The 14,940-nt window shown below is 49.3% G+C and overlaps 2 protein-coding genes across 2 annotated transcripts; both read left to right on the top strand.

The window, feature by feature from the left end:
* Positions 1–1,067, top strand: HOXD12 (homeobox D12). The gene is made up of 2 exons (XM_032190649.1): positions 1–562; positions 829–1,067. The coding sequence occupies exons 1-2, from the start codon at positions 1–3 to the stop codon at positions 1,065–1,067; spliced, it is 801 nt and encodes a 266-aa protein (XP_032046540.1).
* Positions 1,068–7,248: 6,181 nt separating this feature from the next.
* HOXD11 (homeobox D11) lies at positions 7,249–8,670 on the top strand. The gene is made up of 2 exons (XM_032190501.1): positions 7,249–7,855; positions 8,435–8,670. Exons 1-2 carry the CDS (start codon positions 7,249–7,251, stop codon positions 8,668–8,670), a joined length of 843 nt encoding a protein of 280 aa, XP_032046392.1.
* Positions 8,671–14,940: the final 6,270 nt, after the last annotated feature.

The raw sequence follows: 14,940 nt of genomic DNA, 5'->3' as shown, positions 1-14,940 counted from the left end.
ATGTGTGATCGCAGTCTCTACAGATCTGGCTACGTTGGTTCTCTCTTGAATTTGCAATCTCCAGATTCCTTTTATTTTCCTAATTTGCGGGCTAATGGCAGTCAATTGGCGGCTCTGCCCACCATTTCCTACCCCAGAAGCTCGATCCCGTGGACTTGCTCAAGTTCGTGCGCAGCCCAGCCGCAGAGCCACGCGTTCAGCGGCGCGGCGCAGCCTTACCTCCCCGGCTCTGTTCCAATCAACATCAACTCCAACAGCAACAAAGAGTGCCTGGAAGAAAACAATAAATATTACGCCCATGATGCGACCTCCAAACAAGAGGAAAGATGCAGGCAGAGGCAATCTTTCGCAAATGACCCAACTATTACTCACGCAGCCAACTTAAAGCCCGTAAAGTATGACCACTCGAGCCTGCAGAGAAGTTTGCATGGCTCGGCTACTCTTTTTGAAGTGAACTCCTGCACTTCCAGCCTAAAGGAGGACATCAAGAATTCGGTCAACTTGAACCTGACAGTTCAGCCCGCAGCAGTCCAGTCATGCCTCCGACCTTCAGTGCAGGATGGTATGCCTTAAATATCTCGCTTTAGTTAGAGGCGACCTAGCGATACGTGCTTTCTAAGAGATGCCTGTAATTGTTTTGTAACCCCCCCGTAAGCCATTCGGAATGGTAATCGCTTAATCTGACTCGGAGCTAGATAGGAATTGTGCTGTCAGATGTGCTTTGCCAGATTTTACCGACCTAGTTTTGCCCTGTTATCTTGCCGCTTTTTGCATATTCTCTTTAATACACAGACATGATCCACTAAATTATCGACGTGTTTGTTGTAGGTTTGCCTTGGTGCCCCACCCAGGGGAGATCAAGAAAGAAACGGAAACCTTACACAAAACAACAAATTGCTGAATTGGAAAACGAGTTTCTCCTCAATGAGTTTATTAACCGACAGAAGAGGAAAGAACTATCAAACAGACTGAATTTAAGTGATCAGCAAGTTAAAATTTGGTTTCAGAACCGACGAATGAAAAAGAAAAGAGTAGTAATGCGTGAGCAGGCGCTTTCTATGTACTAGACCAGAGTCCGCCCGGTCCTGCATGAACTTATGCCTGGAGTGTTCACCCCTAGAGTAGAGTATATTCGCGGCTGAAATGCGGGAAGTGTGATTTTGGTTTTGTGTTTGTTTGATTTTTTTTTTTTTTTTTTTTTACCATTTAAACCAAAATCTCCAAGCGCGTAGGATCCCTGTGTAAATTGGCAAATGCTGAGTTCTTAGCCAAAATGAAGAAAACAAGCCAGCCCAGCACGGAAACCTGTATTATCAGCTTTTACCTTTCTTTCTCCTTTTATATAGATTTTCTCCTGCTTCTTACCCTCCCTTTCCCTGGAGAATGAGCGGTGCTAAACTAAGATCGATGTCGTTTAACTGTATGTAAACATCATTTTGCAGAAAAAAATAAAATAAAATAAAGGAATAATGCCTAGTAAAGACGTCAGCTATGTAAATCCTGGCTGGTCCCTTCATGTGTTCCCTGCTTCTGAAGGCGAGCATGCGGCGCTTGCTTGTTTTGTGGTTTGGAATAACCTGTTCGAGCACAGATCGGAGAAAGTGGTTACCAAATAAACCTTTTAATATACATATATAGAGAGAGATATTCCTTCTTCGCCCCCCCCGCCCAGCCGCAGACGGTGGGCACGTGATGCCCGCGCAAAGCCTGCGCGGAATTTGCGCGCCCGCTCCGCTGCTGCGGGACTGGCCCCGCGCCCCGCGCTCCGCTCCACCGCCGCCCGCCCCGACGGCTCGGCCTCGACGGGGGCCGGCGGCACGGCCGGAGCGGGGCCCCCGTTGCCCGCCGGGGGGTCGCCGCTCTCCGCCGGGGCCGGGCGCGGGGCCGCCGCCGCCCCCTTCCCGCAGCCGCCCGGCCCCGGGGGAACCTGGCCGCGGCCCGCAGCCGCAGCGGCCTTCGCCGGTGGCCGCCCCAGGTGGCCGGGCCGGGCCCTGCCCTTCCAGCGCCGCTGACTTTGGCCTTGTCCAGGCGCGGCCCCGGGCAAACGGGAGGGGGGGAGCGGGCGGTGCCGAGGCCGCTGCGGGCCGGGGTCAGGGCTGGGGCCGGGCAGGACTCCCTCCCACCCCGGGGTGCTGTAGGAGAAGGAGAGGGGCGAGCCCGGAGGTTTCTGTGGGTTTGATTATTTTTCTGAGTCTGTCCCCATGGCCATTTCCGCAGAGGTTTTTATGAGGGAAAGGGGGAAAGCTTTCGCTTTTTTTTTTTTTTTTTTTTTTTCTTGTGTGTGTCCAGTTATAAACCTCAGAGGAGAAACCCAACCAGAGGGGCTGGGAGCATTGCCCAAGCCGTCTGATTATTGTTTTAGGACGGGAATGAAATCGATTTTCCCCGCATCTTGCTGACAGGCTTTCGGTGCCTGCAGCCTTCAGCCTCTCCAGAACCACAGCACTGGGGCTGGCCGGAGCTGCCGAGACAGGGAAAATGCAAGATACTGCCCCGATCTGACATTTCAGAAAAGACAAAAAATCTCAGGGAATTTTAGCTCCAGATCAAACCATCTTTTGGCCGCAATTTCCACGTAAATCTGTTTCTAATGAAGAGGCGTTTCCACACGCGAAACCTCGGGCTGCCTCTCCCAGCAGTAATAATAATTACGCTGGCGGAGCCTGCCTTGTTTTCTGGTGTATAAAATAGGCTCAGATATGGTTGTGCGGGGCGTATGCAGTAAGGCTAAATAGTCACAAGGAACGGCACAAAGAAGCTACCTATTTATTCAGGACTACTGCCTTCCTGGAGGCAATAAACTCATTATTTCATAAAGGAGGCATATTTGAACTTTGCTCCTACCCGGTCCTCTGCGTGCGAGCACTGTTCCTAAGGGCACAGTGGTCCGGCTGGGTTGGAGGTAAATGCCGGATGGCAGGGAGGGCAGCACCGCAGCCATCTTCCCGAGAGCTTTCCAGAGAGCCCCGAAGGTAACGCTGGGGTGGCGTTTCGGGAGGGAGAAGGCGAACCAGACCAACTTGGAGGCGCCTTTCTCGCCCTCCGCAGGGACCACGAGCGCCCGGGGCGTCCCCGGGGTGGCTGCGGGTCGGGGGCTCAGGGCAGCGCACCCCGGGCATGAGGCAGCACACCCCGGGCACGCCTCGCCCCGCAGGGCCGGCCGCCGCCCCGTCGGCCCTCGAAAGCTTCGAGGCGTCCACCCCCTGCGCGGGGAGCTGGCGCATTGCGGACAATGAACGGCTCTTCATTGGGTGGCGTCCCCCTAATTAAGAAATCTGGAGGCAACCCCAAGGATGTGAGGCAGGAGACGAGCGCAAAGCAGATACGGCCCCCTTGCTTGTTCCCTCCTGGGGTGCCGTTGAGTCCGCTGCTGTCCTTGAGAAATGGACTCTGTACGCCGTCCTTCCCCGTGCCAACCCGCCCCAGTGCAACCATGTCCTTTATTACACGTGTGCTGTGAAATTTGAAGAGGAACCTGGGGTGAAAAGATGTGAAATGCCATGTATTGTTTATTAAACGCATCCGATTCCACGACGATAGCTTCACGCAAAGCTGCTAGTCTAAATCGCCCTCGAAAGGAGAAAACAGGTTACAAAACAGAGGAGATGGGACCTGAAACGCGATGTGATGCACAAGTACGTGTATTGTGTGTCTGTGTATGTGCCTGTATGTGCACTGCTCCACGTATGGCACAGCCCCCGTGTGCGCGCAACCCCAGACGGGCGCGTTTGCGGGGCCGCACAGCAACGCCACGCATTCGCGGGAGGAGACGGTGCACGGCTGCGGGCGTGCACGCACACTGCAGGTCTCAGCCGCTCATCCCAAGCTGCGGGCGACGACAGTCGTGCCGGGCATGCGGGGAGGCAAGCACGCGTGTGGCAGGGCACGCACACGCGGGGCCGTGCGCGCCCCCCTCCTCGCCAGCCGCCCCGGGCACATGTGTGCACACGCGTGCCCGCCGCCGGGCGCGGCACCCCGGCTGCGCCTGCAGGAGATGCGCCCCGCCGCAGCGTGCGCACCCCAAACCCCCCGGGCGGGGAATTTTGGGCGTCTTTCCGCCGAAATCCGCCCCCCCTAGCCCCCAGGTGGCTGCGGTGCGGGGGTGAGCAGCGGGCACCCGCTGGCTGCGCCCATGCGTGCGTCCCTCCGCAGCATGCAGGCGACCGTCCGTCCCTTTATTTACTCCAACATAAACATCTTCGCATTCCGACCGCAGCCTAAACGTGATAAAGCCCTTCCGAGGGGAGCTCTCCATTGCGGCGAGTTTGATAAGGCTGCAAACGCAACTCGGATTGTTCGAAATGGCTCTGGATGCCTTTGTGCTTCCTAAAAGAGCATAAATAATTAAAGTTTGGCAGGGAGGAAAAGCTTTCTTGCAGAACTGTAGTGGCAATAAATGAAATGACTCAGAATCTCTTCTCCAGTCAGTTTTTACGAGAGCTGCCAGACAGTGTCTGTTCACGTTCTCCAGATACTAGGGGCGCCATAACAAAGTTAAGGTCAAGTTAGTGTCTTATCTTGGGTGGCACAAAAATACCGCATCTTCTCCAGCCGGACCGGGTATATTTTTAAACCTGAACGTTATGCAAGTCGTCTGAATTTCCACGGAGGGCTTTTGGAAATGTCACTTGGACCAGAATACTTGGTAATTCCAGGCAACGGTTGCAGATGTTTCAAGACGCCTAACGGTAAAGTATGCGCCTGACTGTGTACATGATGAGCATTTGTGTGTCGATGCTATTTAATCTGAGCAAGGCGAAAAAAGGGGGGGAACGTAATGCTCAGAGCCGGGCTGGGAACCGACCCCAGGGCGAAAATACTCTGGGCAGGCGGGGACCCCCATGTCTGCCTTATTGCAGCGGGGTCTCTGCTGCGATATTGGACTCCAATTCCACAAATTAGATCGCTTTTTAAGGGTCTGTTTCCTAAAAGGGCTGTTTTCGTATTAACAAATCGTCGCCATGTCTTTGAACTTGAATTAGTTGAAACCGGTTGGTTCCTGCGCCAAAATTTAATTGATGCTGGGCTTGCTGCATCGAAAGTAAGGTGAAGGATTCTGGCTAAGATGTAATTAGTTGTTTGAACGATAAAGAAAATGAGGCTTCATAGGTTCCCAGAGCCATCTCTCCTGATGAGCTTGGCGATCAGAAACCTTGGGGCACAATCCAAACGGATCCCTGCCCTTCTCTGCTACAAGCTCAGGGTGGTAAGTGACACAGGAGCCATTTTAACTGCGCAGGCATCATTTTTAAGAGGTTGTTCATGTGTTGTAGCAAAATCGAGAAGGCTCGAAAGTTACCGATGAAGGGAGGAAATGGTGGATTTGTGCCTTGGTTTCTAGTGATACCTTGCGGGAGTTTATCTGCTGGCAGCGATTTGCGGCGTTTGAGGCGGTTTGAGAGAGAGGCACCAAGGCAGCGAAAAAAAATAAAATTAAATGATAAAAAAATACGATACGGTACAGATAAAAGAAAAAGAAAGGGAGAGATAGGGAAAAAGGACTGAGCTTCATGTTATCTGCCCGGCTTGGGTCTTTCGCTTTTCGGGAGGGCACGCGGGGCTGCGGGGCGGAAGCCCCCGGGGCAGCCTTGTCCCGCTTTGGGGGTCCGGGGGAGGCGGGAGGGGCTTGGGGCAGGCTGCGGGGCGCAGCCCGGGCTGGGGGGCTCCCGCCCCCGGAGCCTCTCCGCAGCGCGGAGCCGGGGGCGCGCAGGAGGCGCCTGGCACGGCGGGGCCGCGGGGCGCGCAGCCTGCGGCTGGCCGAGCCCGACGCCCGCAGCGGCGCTTCGCAGAGCCCCTTGGCCTGCCCCTGGTCGCCCCCGGTGCTTGGGGGCCGGTTCTGTACCTGCCGGGCTCTCTGCTCGCTGGGTGGTGGCCGCCTTTGGGGAAGCCACCCGGGGCCTGATGTCTGGAGAGAGCGCCCGGAGAGCGCCTGGGTGGCAGGGGGCAACCCTGCTTGGCGTGCAGAGCTCGGCCGGATTTCGGGTTAATTTGGAGAGCGGCATATGGCGGGGCCACTCGGGCTATGCTGTAGAGTGGCGGAAAAAGGCATTCCCATAGAGAGCTGGCAAACGTTTCTGGAATGAGGGATTGCTCGAGCATAAGGCTATTGCTGGCGCATATTATTCATTCTCTTCCCTTTTCAGCCTTTGTGACCCTGTTTGTGATCGGCTATGTAAAATAATATTTCAAGGAGAGAAAAAAAGAAAATTGGCAAAAATGAGCCCTCGAGGGCAGGGCGGCTGTGGGGCTGGCGGGTGCTGTGCGTGTCGCCTGCTCCCAACCCTGCTATTCCCTTCCAATGAAAGTGAACGTTTGGGTGGGAGTTGGAGGCACGGGAACAGAGGTCACTTTGTGCGCTGCTCTGCTTCCCAAGGAAACCCTGCTTGGTGGACTTCTTTTCCTGCCCTAGCCCTTTTCTTTCCAGAAGAGCCCGAAAGTGCCTGCCTTTCATAAAATCCGCTGCTGAGAGATGTTCCGTTTGCCTATTTCTCATTGCAGTTTGTCTCTGGCGCCCTTGTACAAGCGCACGGTGTTTGGGCTTGAGCGAGGGAAAACGAGGTGATCGGGACTCGTGCTTTGAATTTCGGAACGGATTTCGGTGCCAACTGTGGATTGCTGGAGCCGAGCGGGCAGCCTCCCTCGCGTGCTAGGGCGTGTAACTGGGACTTGGCTCTCCCGAGTGAACCACCGCCCGCTCCCCATCCGCCGAGCAGCGACCGGCGGACACCGCTCCTGCCATCGGGGAGCGGCCACGCCACGGAGCCCGGGGAGCTGGGAGCCCGCTCCCCGCGGGGCACCTTCCCCGACGGAGCCCCCCTCGCTCCGCGCCCGCCTCCCCCGGCGGCGATGCGGCGGGGGCGCGCCGCGGGGCCCCGCGGCGGGTGCCCGGGCGGCGCGGCCCCAGGTGAACAGGCACTCGCGGCACCCCCAGGCACCTCCTCGCCTGCTGGGGAAACGGGGGGAAAAGGCGAGGGTGCGCGCCCACCCGCTCCGCTCATCCCTCCGTGCTGGGAGGGCTCTTTGGAGAGCTCTTAGGAGCCTTTCCGAAGGGCTGATATAGATATAAGGACATTTCTACATTGCGTCACGTGACATAATTACCACTAGAATCAATCAAGATGAATTGCACGTCAGCACACGGTGGGGATTTTTTCTTAGTTGATCCTGTCCAAACCCTCTTGTGCAATAGATGGATCTTGTTCAATGCATTGAAGCCTCCTGGTTGCTTGCAATCGCAAAAAGGAAGACATGACCGAGTTTGACGATTGCAGTCACAGCGCATCCAATATGTATCTGCCAGGGTGCGCTTATTACGTCTCACCCTCAGATTTCTCGACGAAACCCTCTTTTTTGTCGCAATCGTCTTCCTGTCAAATGACTTTTCCTTATTCTTCTAATTTACCTCATGTCCAACCTGTGCGCGAAGTAGCATTCAGGGAATACGGATTAGAGCGCAGCAAATGGCAGTATAGGGGCAGTTATGCTCCTTATTACTCAGCTGAAGAGGTGATGCACAGAGACTTTCTGCAGCCTGCGAACAGGAGGACGGAAATGTTATTCAAAACGGACCCCGTGTGCAGCCACCATGGACCGTCTCCTGCTGCCTCCAACTTCTACAGCTCGGTGGGGAGGAACGGCATCCTGCCGCAAGGCTTCGACCAGTTTTACGAGACAGCCCCCGGACCCCCGTACCAGCAGCACTCCGAGGGCGAGGGGGACGCGGACAAGGGCGACTTGAAGCCCCAGAACAGCACTTGCAGTAAAACACCTTCCAGCCAAGAAAAGAAAGTGACAACAGCAAACAGCGCCGATTCCCCTTCTGGTGAGGCTGTTGCAGAGAAGAGCAACAGTTCAGGTAGGTATCAGTAGTAAATTGGGGGCAAGAGTACAAGGCCAACACTTTGTCAAGCCGCATTTTATGTGCAATTTTATAAGCATCCAAAGGATTTTATATATCCTATAAGATTTCCTTTACCGTTGTAAAGCGTGTTTACGATAGGAAACCAATTTAGGTGGGCTTAAGGTATTCTTGGAAGAGGATATTAATTGTTATTAAATTGTTGATGTGGCGGAGGGAGGGGGGACACAGGGAGGTTTCACAGGTAGTGCTCGGAGCTGCCTTCGTTTTAGAGCCTGAGATCTTCGTTTGTTTGGTGAGGGGGGGTAGGGGGAGAGGAGTTTGAGAAACTTGGAATATTTCCAGCCCATTTAAATATCTCTCTGTATTGCTCGAAGTGCTCTCTTTTAAGGAGAAGTTGGGAAATATTCGCTTTTTCGCTAAGGCACACGGAGAGTAAAAGCCCCAGGAATATTTTCTGAACTGCTGGAGGGCTGCTTTCCAGGCGATGGGATATTGTCAAAGTCTCTGATCTCTTCCCATCTGAGTGCGTTCGTAGCAGCAGCATAACTCAGTTTCTTGTCTCTTGATTTTCAGCGATTCCTCAGCGATCAAGGAAAAAGAGGTGCCCCTATACCAAATATCAGATAAGAGAACTGGAACGTGAGTTTTTCTTCAACGTGTACATAAACAAAGAGAAGAGACTGCAGTTGTCCAGAATGCTCAACCTCACTGACCGACAAGTTAAAATCTGGTTCCAGAATCGAAGGATGAAAGAAAAGAAACTGAACAGAGATCGACTCCAATATTTCACTGGAAATCCCTTGTTTTGAAAGGAAAAAAAAAAAAAAAAAAAAAAAAGAAAGAGAAGGATAAAGAAAAAGAAAATAAAAAATAATAAAAATCGAGAGAGAAAGAGAAAAGGAAGAAAGAAGGATAAAAAATGAATATATCAGTCTCTCTGACCTGCCATCTGAATGCAAAAGTAAATTGGTTTACATGACACATCCACCCTGCGGAACTCAAAGTTTCATTTTCACGTGCAGCTCCCCACACTGAATGGCCACTGGAGATTTCGGGGCTTGGCGCAGCAGATTCCTGATAAGGGGAAACTAGGGTAAATCCAACTGTCCATTCTCGGGTGTTTCTCGCCAAAGGCGCTTGTTTTCCTCTCCCACAGTACCAGCAATGGACCTGCAGTGTGTCTGGTAGTTTTTGCTTACAATTAATTGAGTTCGGGGGGGCCATGTTGTTGCTTTTGAGCTAGGATAACAGTTTCCTCCCTTTAAGTGAATGCGGTTTATTTAAGAGATGGTAAATGTACGTTCGCTATATATAAAATATATATATATATGTTTCTATTGTCATCCAAAAGCATGGGCCACTGTCTTTTTCATGTGAATAAATGGTTTCTAGTAAAGTTAAGGTTATAACTTCCGTGCACTGTATGGATTTCCATCTCCAAAGAATCCTAGCGTTTCCCGGGCTAGAGCCAAGTTCAGTTAAATAATAACGGGAGGAAGCCAAGCCGGGTTATTTTAAATGCATTTTAAAATAAATAATAGCTTAGAGCTGTAACTCTCCCTTTGTAGATATGTGTAACCTTCCCTGTTCCCCCCTCAGTGTGAGGCAGAGCAAACATGGCTGTCTGCAGACCATCACTTCTGATGGTGCTACAATTACTATAAACAACGAAAAAGGCTTTTTAACTGGTCAGGCTCCCAACAAGCCCAGAATCCCGAAGGCCAATGACTGTTTACTTGCTAGTGAAGGGTAAGCCAGAACGAGGGCTCAGAGCGGTTGAGACAAGAGGGAGCTATAAACAATTGGCACTTGTGGGGAGGGAAAAAAAAAAAAAAAAGTTTGGAGACAGAGGGGAGGATCTCTAAAATATGATTTCTCGGCGGGGCGTGCGGAGAGTGGGGCTGGCCGGGCGCGGCCGCTCCGCACCCGCTCCGCACCCGCTCCGCAGCCGCGTAACTCCCGCTCCGCTCCCGCGGGCGCGGCGGGCGGCCCTGCGTCCTCCGGCGGGCAGGGATCCGGCGGAGGTCCCCTCCGCTTTATGCTGCGTGACCTGGCTGGGCTGTTTACAAAACCTTGAACTGTCTAGACAACACCATAAAACCCGAGGTTCTAAACAGCTTAATTGGGTTATATTATACACCTTCTGGTGGGTGAAAAAGAGATTTCCGCAATGTGCAATAAAGGCGAGGAGCGGGGAAAGAATTTGGCGTTTTTGAATAGGACGGAGCGGCTCGCGCTACGCTTGCTTTCAGCGAAGGCAAAACTAGGCAAATTAGTGACGAACGGCCCCAGAATTAAAAAATGGAGAAATGGGAGCGGAGGGAGGCATGGCTAGAAAAATTTTTTAAAACCCTTTAGCAAGAAAAACATAAGTGTATGCCTTTGAACTTCCAAAATGTCAAGGTCATCACCTTTAACCTTTCTGAATAATTAGGCGCCTTAAGGTTCCTCTGTTATTTTCAACCACCACCCACTCTCTCTCTGTCTCCCTCCCTCTCTCTCACACACACGCACAACCACACACACGCTGAGTACCGCATAGATGGCCATATTAGCAAATGCATCATAACGCAAAGAAAATCCCAGCTGGGTCGAGGTGAGCATCTCCGCGGCGTGTCGGGAGCAAACCCGGCTCCCGTTCCCGCCAGCGGACTCCCCGCTTCCCTCTCCTTTCTCTTCCGTGCCCCGGGAACTCGCCCCAAATCTCCCCTTTTAGCCCTAAAGAAAAAATGCTTTTGTCGCTCCGAATAAAATGCGGGGGGTTGTAAGGAACGCTTCGTAATCTGGGGAGAAGGATGGTATTTCGGCAGCTTTTCTCCAGATGCGCGTTTCCCCGCAAAACCCATACATTGGAAATGCTGCTAGTCGCGGGGAATTTCATTTCGCCTGACCTTATAGCAAAATTCTCGCGTCTCTCCCGAGTCTTAATCCACAGGGCGAGAACGACTCTTCTGATTTTCTGTTCCCTGCAGTGCTTTAACATTCTATCTTAGAGGACTATTATCCCTTTAAAATGCCCAGATACCGCAAAAGAGGGCCGCGGAAACCTAAACGCCCCAGCACTAATCTTGCATAAATGCTCAATTATAGCAGTTTTAAGTTTCTATTGAAAAATAAAGGGAAAAAAAAAACACGACTGAAAGCAAATTGGGGTGAGGAGAAATTCCCTGTTGCTTCGCCACCAAATGCCACAGGAGGGCGCGCTCATGTGCTGTAATGCGCACAGCAGCCCTGATGTTCAAGGATATTTTGCTCCTAATAATAATTCCACTGCTAATAAAATATCTAATATATAAGTAACGATAAGATTTCAGGGCCTTCCAAATGAGAAAATAAAGCATCAAAAAGATTTATTAAACAAATAACCCATAACCGTGACGTGTTCGAGAAATATGCCACTTTAAAAGAATTTTTTTGGTCGTAATCTTTTATAATGCATCCGAGCTTTAAAAAAAATCACATAATTTTAAGAAAAAAAAAAAAAAAGATATTCAGAATTCTTTCCCTAGAACGAAAAACTATTTACTCCTTTAAGGACAGCCTTAACGCGGGTAGAACAAAAATAATATAAAAAACAGGCGTTTCCACAGTTTATCTTTCAATTCTCACTCAAGGCTTTTCTTAAATAAACCTATCGGTACAGAAAGCATAATTTTAAAAACGCATTTTACTTAAACGCGAGATTAACATTAGATGCTGAGAGTGCTTATTTTTTTAAAGAGAGACAGAGAGACTAAAGCGAAGATATTTTTAATATCCGAACATCACTTTGCCAAGGCTTTGCTGATTGAAATCCCTCTCCTTAAAAACACTACGGAGATCTATTAAAATGAAACTAGAGATTAGAAAATTAAAGTGAAGCTTATGAATTCCCTGGACGTTTTCCAGCGACCGAGTATGTTCCGTTTTTCTGGTTTTGTGTTTTCTTTTTTGTCCTCCAATGCACACTTTTCCACAGAATCTCACGGAAGAAAGGGCTTCGCTTCCTTCTGCTTTTTTTTTGCAGAGTTCATCGAAATCTATTTCGCCTTGGCTCAGCCATGTTCCGCATTTTCAAAGCCCCATCTCTCGTGAAAGCATTTGTTGGCACTTTGACCGCTGGGTTTTTTTTTTTTTTTTTTTTTTTTTAGAAGTTCATTGTTAACAGTTTCCTAGAAATAGCCTTTCCGTGATAAAATGTTAAAATGGCATTGTGCAAACTAAAATCCATGGATTCTTTGACGCCAAAGGTAGCCCCTTTTAACCGGACCCAGAGCCCGGAGTAAAATGCCCTGGTCTCTCGGTGGCGATACCTATTTCGGAAGGGAAAGATTTAGCAAAGTTTTCTTGTTTGTTTTTGCTGGCATTAGAGTGCTTCTTGTGAGAGCCCACACCAGCCCCAAAGCCTTGAGGCTTCTGCGGGATGCTTTAGCCCCTCGCAATTACAGTGAGGCCGATCTCAGAGAATGTAAACGAGTGATTGGAGCCAGGATGTGTTTGTTGTTGATGGAAAAAACACACACACACAGAAAGAAAAAGCCAAGAAACAACAACCGAAAAAACACAACATCTTGACTATGGGAATGCCGCTTTGTTCTTTTTTATTTTCTTTCTTGCTTGCTTCTTTTTTTTTTTTTTTTCAATCATCGTGTTAGTGTGATGATTCCGTGAGAGTCTATCTTTTGTATTTCCCCCCCCCCCCCCCCCCTCATTTCTCTGTTTTATTCTTTTCGAAAGAAAAGGCTGGGGGCTATTTCCAAATGTCTTTCAGCTTGTCCTTTTAGGAGATCGAATAGGGCGTTTGCTTATTTTCTGACAGAATTTCTAATTCGGCAGAAATCTGCCGGAAGATAAACGTGTAGCTCAGATGCCGGAGCTGAGGGCAGAACCGCCGAGCAGCCTCCCCGCTAAAATCTTATAACTCGGGGCTGTGCTTCTGTGTGCACGGAAATATGGAAAGACAGCAGAGGAAGGGCTGAGGCTGGGGGCGAAGCTGCGAGTACAGACAGTGCTACCGTGCGCTCCCCACAGCAGAAATAACACCTCTGAAGAAATGGGCAGCGAGGTATCTTGTTTATTTTATAAGCTTTTCTATTTAGGAAAAGGGATAATGTCATCAGTATGTTCCTCTCTCCCCCCCCCCCCCGGTCGAAAAAAAATCCAGGGAATCTGAGCCCTCAGCCGAGACGTCGACTCTTTCTATGAAAATATGGCACATAGAAATCTGGGCAACGTGACAGTTGCTTTATTAAAAGAAGAAAGGTCACAATGTTGTAGCCATTTTTTTTTCTTTTAAATAAAAGCTATTCTTCAATCTCCCTGGAATATAACAACGTGGTATAAAATATACAGTCCGCGCGTTAAAAGTCACCCTAAATAAAATGCTGAAATCGAGTAAATGAAAGCAATTTTATTAAAAGCTTCCCGGGTTCCAGCCTATTTTTAAAATAAGATATTTATCGTGATACCTTTGTTACTGAAGGCATCTGCAAAATATCTAGCCCCTTGCGTACCTCTCTCCCATCCCCCTCCTATAATGAGACACAAACACAGCAAATTGCAAGTATGAGGATCGTCAGCACTGTCGAGAAAAAAAAAAATCATATCACGAGTAATAAGGATTAGGAAGATAAGGCAGTGAAAATTAAACCCCACTGGCACGTCTGGTAACCTCAAGTTTTTAGCCCTGACATTTGCTAGAGGAGAAAACTGTAATGTCCACCTATGCTTTATTACAAACAGTAATTTACATCTGCATGGACCCATTGGTTGGGTTGTGTTTTTTTTTTTCCTTCCCTCATTCGGAAAAATATGGGGCTCTGAGAGCAAAACCTTTATATTAATGTAGACTGTATATCTCATTTATTGCACAATATTGATTTATTTATTAATGTTAATTACTTGATTCCATTTTAATATGATTTAAAACAAGAGTGACATTAAATGCCCAGAGCCTAAGTCTCCAGTTCCCCAGTGACTCTTGCATGTTTATTCAACTTCTATTTACATCAAACTTAAACTTTCCTACTGTTCATTTTCAATAAAAAATTGCTGCCCGTTTTTCAAAAAAGAAAAATCCCTCATGATTTATCGTGAGCAAGGGGTCTTACAGAGCTGTTTACCAGTCCTGAATACGATATTTAACTCATTATCATCACAGCCATCTTCGGAGTTTCCGTGTAGTGACATGCAAGAAATTCATATTTGCAATTAAAAAAAATCAAAGAGACCTCATGTCTGACCAGAAGCCAAGGAGCGAGCTCCTTGAGCTCAGGCGAGGCTGGTGTGGCAAGCAGTTAAGCGTTGGGTTATTGTTTGAACTTTACTGTTGGGCAAAATCCACTGCAAACCTCTGGGCTAATACTTCAGTTGGGATATTTCTGGGACCTTCTTTTCTTAAAGTGTAAATAAAGGTTATGAAAGACCCATTTGATGGGCATAAAATTCCTGATTAGATTTAACAGTCAAGTCTTAAACTGCGTCAAGGAAAATAGTATTTTGTTTCTTTAAACTCTGTGGGTTGTCCGGGCTGTTGTTTAAAAAGAGGAAATTGCTAGAAAGCAAGGGGGGGAATGCAGTGCTCAGAGGGAGCGTCGTGGGCTCCTCTGCAGATTCTTTCCCAGCTCAGGCAAATCTTAGCAATGGCTCTGATAATGATCTTAAATGTCGAGATTTTGGAAATACCCCTTTCCCTGCTGAACCCTCGGTGCCGGTGGAGCGTGCCCGGAGAGGGCAGAGGGCTGCGCCAGGCGCAGGGGATGCTGCAAAAAATCTGGAAAGCAGCGAATATTATGGAGGTAATATTTAAACTCTCCGGCAACACAGAAGCTGGAGACTGGAGCTATAAAAGACACTGGCTCTTAACCTGACAATGATGTTGTATTTGAACAGCTGCGATAAGGTTTTAAAAGGTCTGTCTCATTGCCACAGCGAAATTTTAAATAGGGTTATTGTTTCCAGCAATGTAAAGTGTACGGTAAAGTGCAAAACAGTCAAATGCCAGGAAACAGGAGAAAATTCAAGCCCACGTTGCTGGAAAAGGCATGTTTTGAGCTGTGCGAAAGACGCATTTGAAATGTTAAAAATCCTTTCACGTGCTG

Source organism: Aythya fuligula, chromosome 6 (genome assembly GCF_009819795.1).
Source record: "Aythya fuligula isolate bAytFul2 chromosome 6, bAytFul2.pri, whole genome shotgun sequence".
In the NCBI taxonomy this organism is placed as follows: Eukaryota; Metazoa; Chordata; class Aves; order Anseriformes; family Anatidae; genus Aythya; species Aythya fuligula.
The sequence above is the reverse complement of the archived record's forward strand: the minus strand, read 5'-3'. Positions and strand labels throughout refer to the sequence as shown.

Excerpts from the sequence above, each read along its gene's own strand:
- HOXD12 (XM_032190649.1), top strand. The coding sequence starts at position 1 with ATGTGTGATCGCAGTCTCTACAGATCTGGCTACGTTGGTTCTCTCTTG. Across the intron at positions 563-828 it reads CCGACCTTCAGTGCAGGATG|GTTTGCCTTGGTGCCCCACC; the intron begins GTATGCCTTAAA and ends TGTTTGTTGTAG.
- HOXD11 (XM_032190501.1), top strand. The coding sequence starts at position 7,249 with ATGACCGAGTTTGACGATTGCAGTCACAGCGCATCCAATATGTATCTG. Across the intron at positions 7,856-8,434 it reads AGAGAAGAGCAACAGTTCAG|CGATTCCTCAGCGATCAAGG; the intron begins GTAGGTATCAGT and ends CTTGATTTTCAG.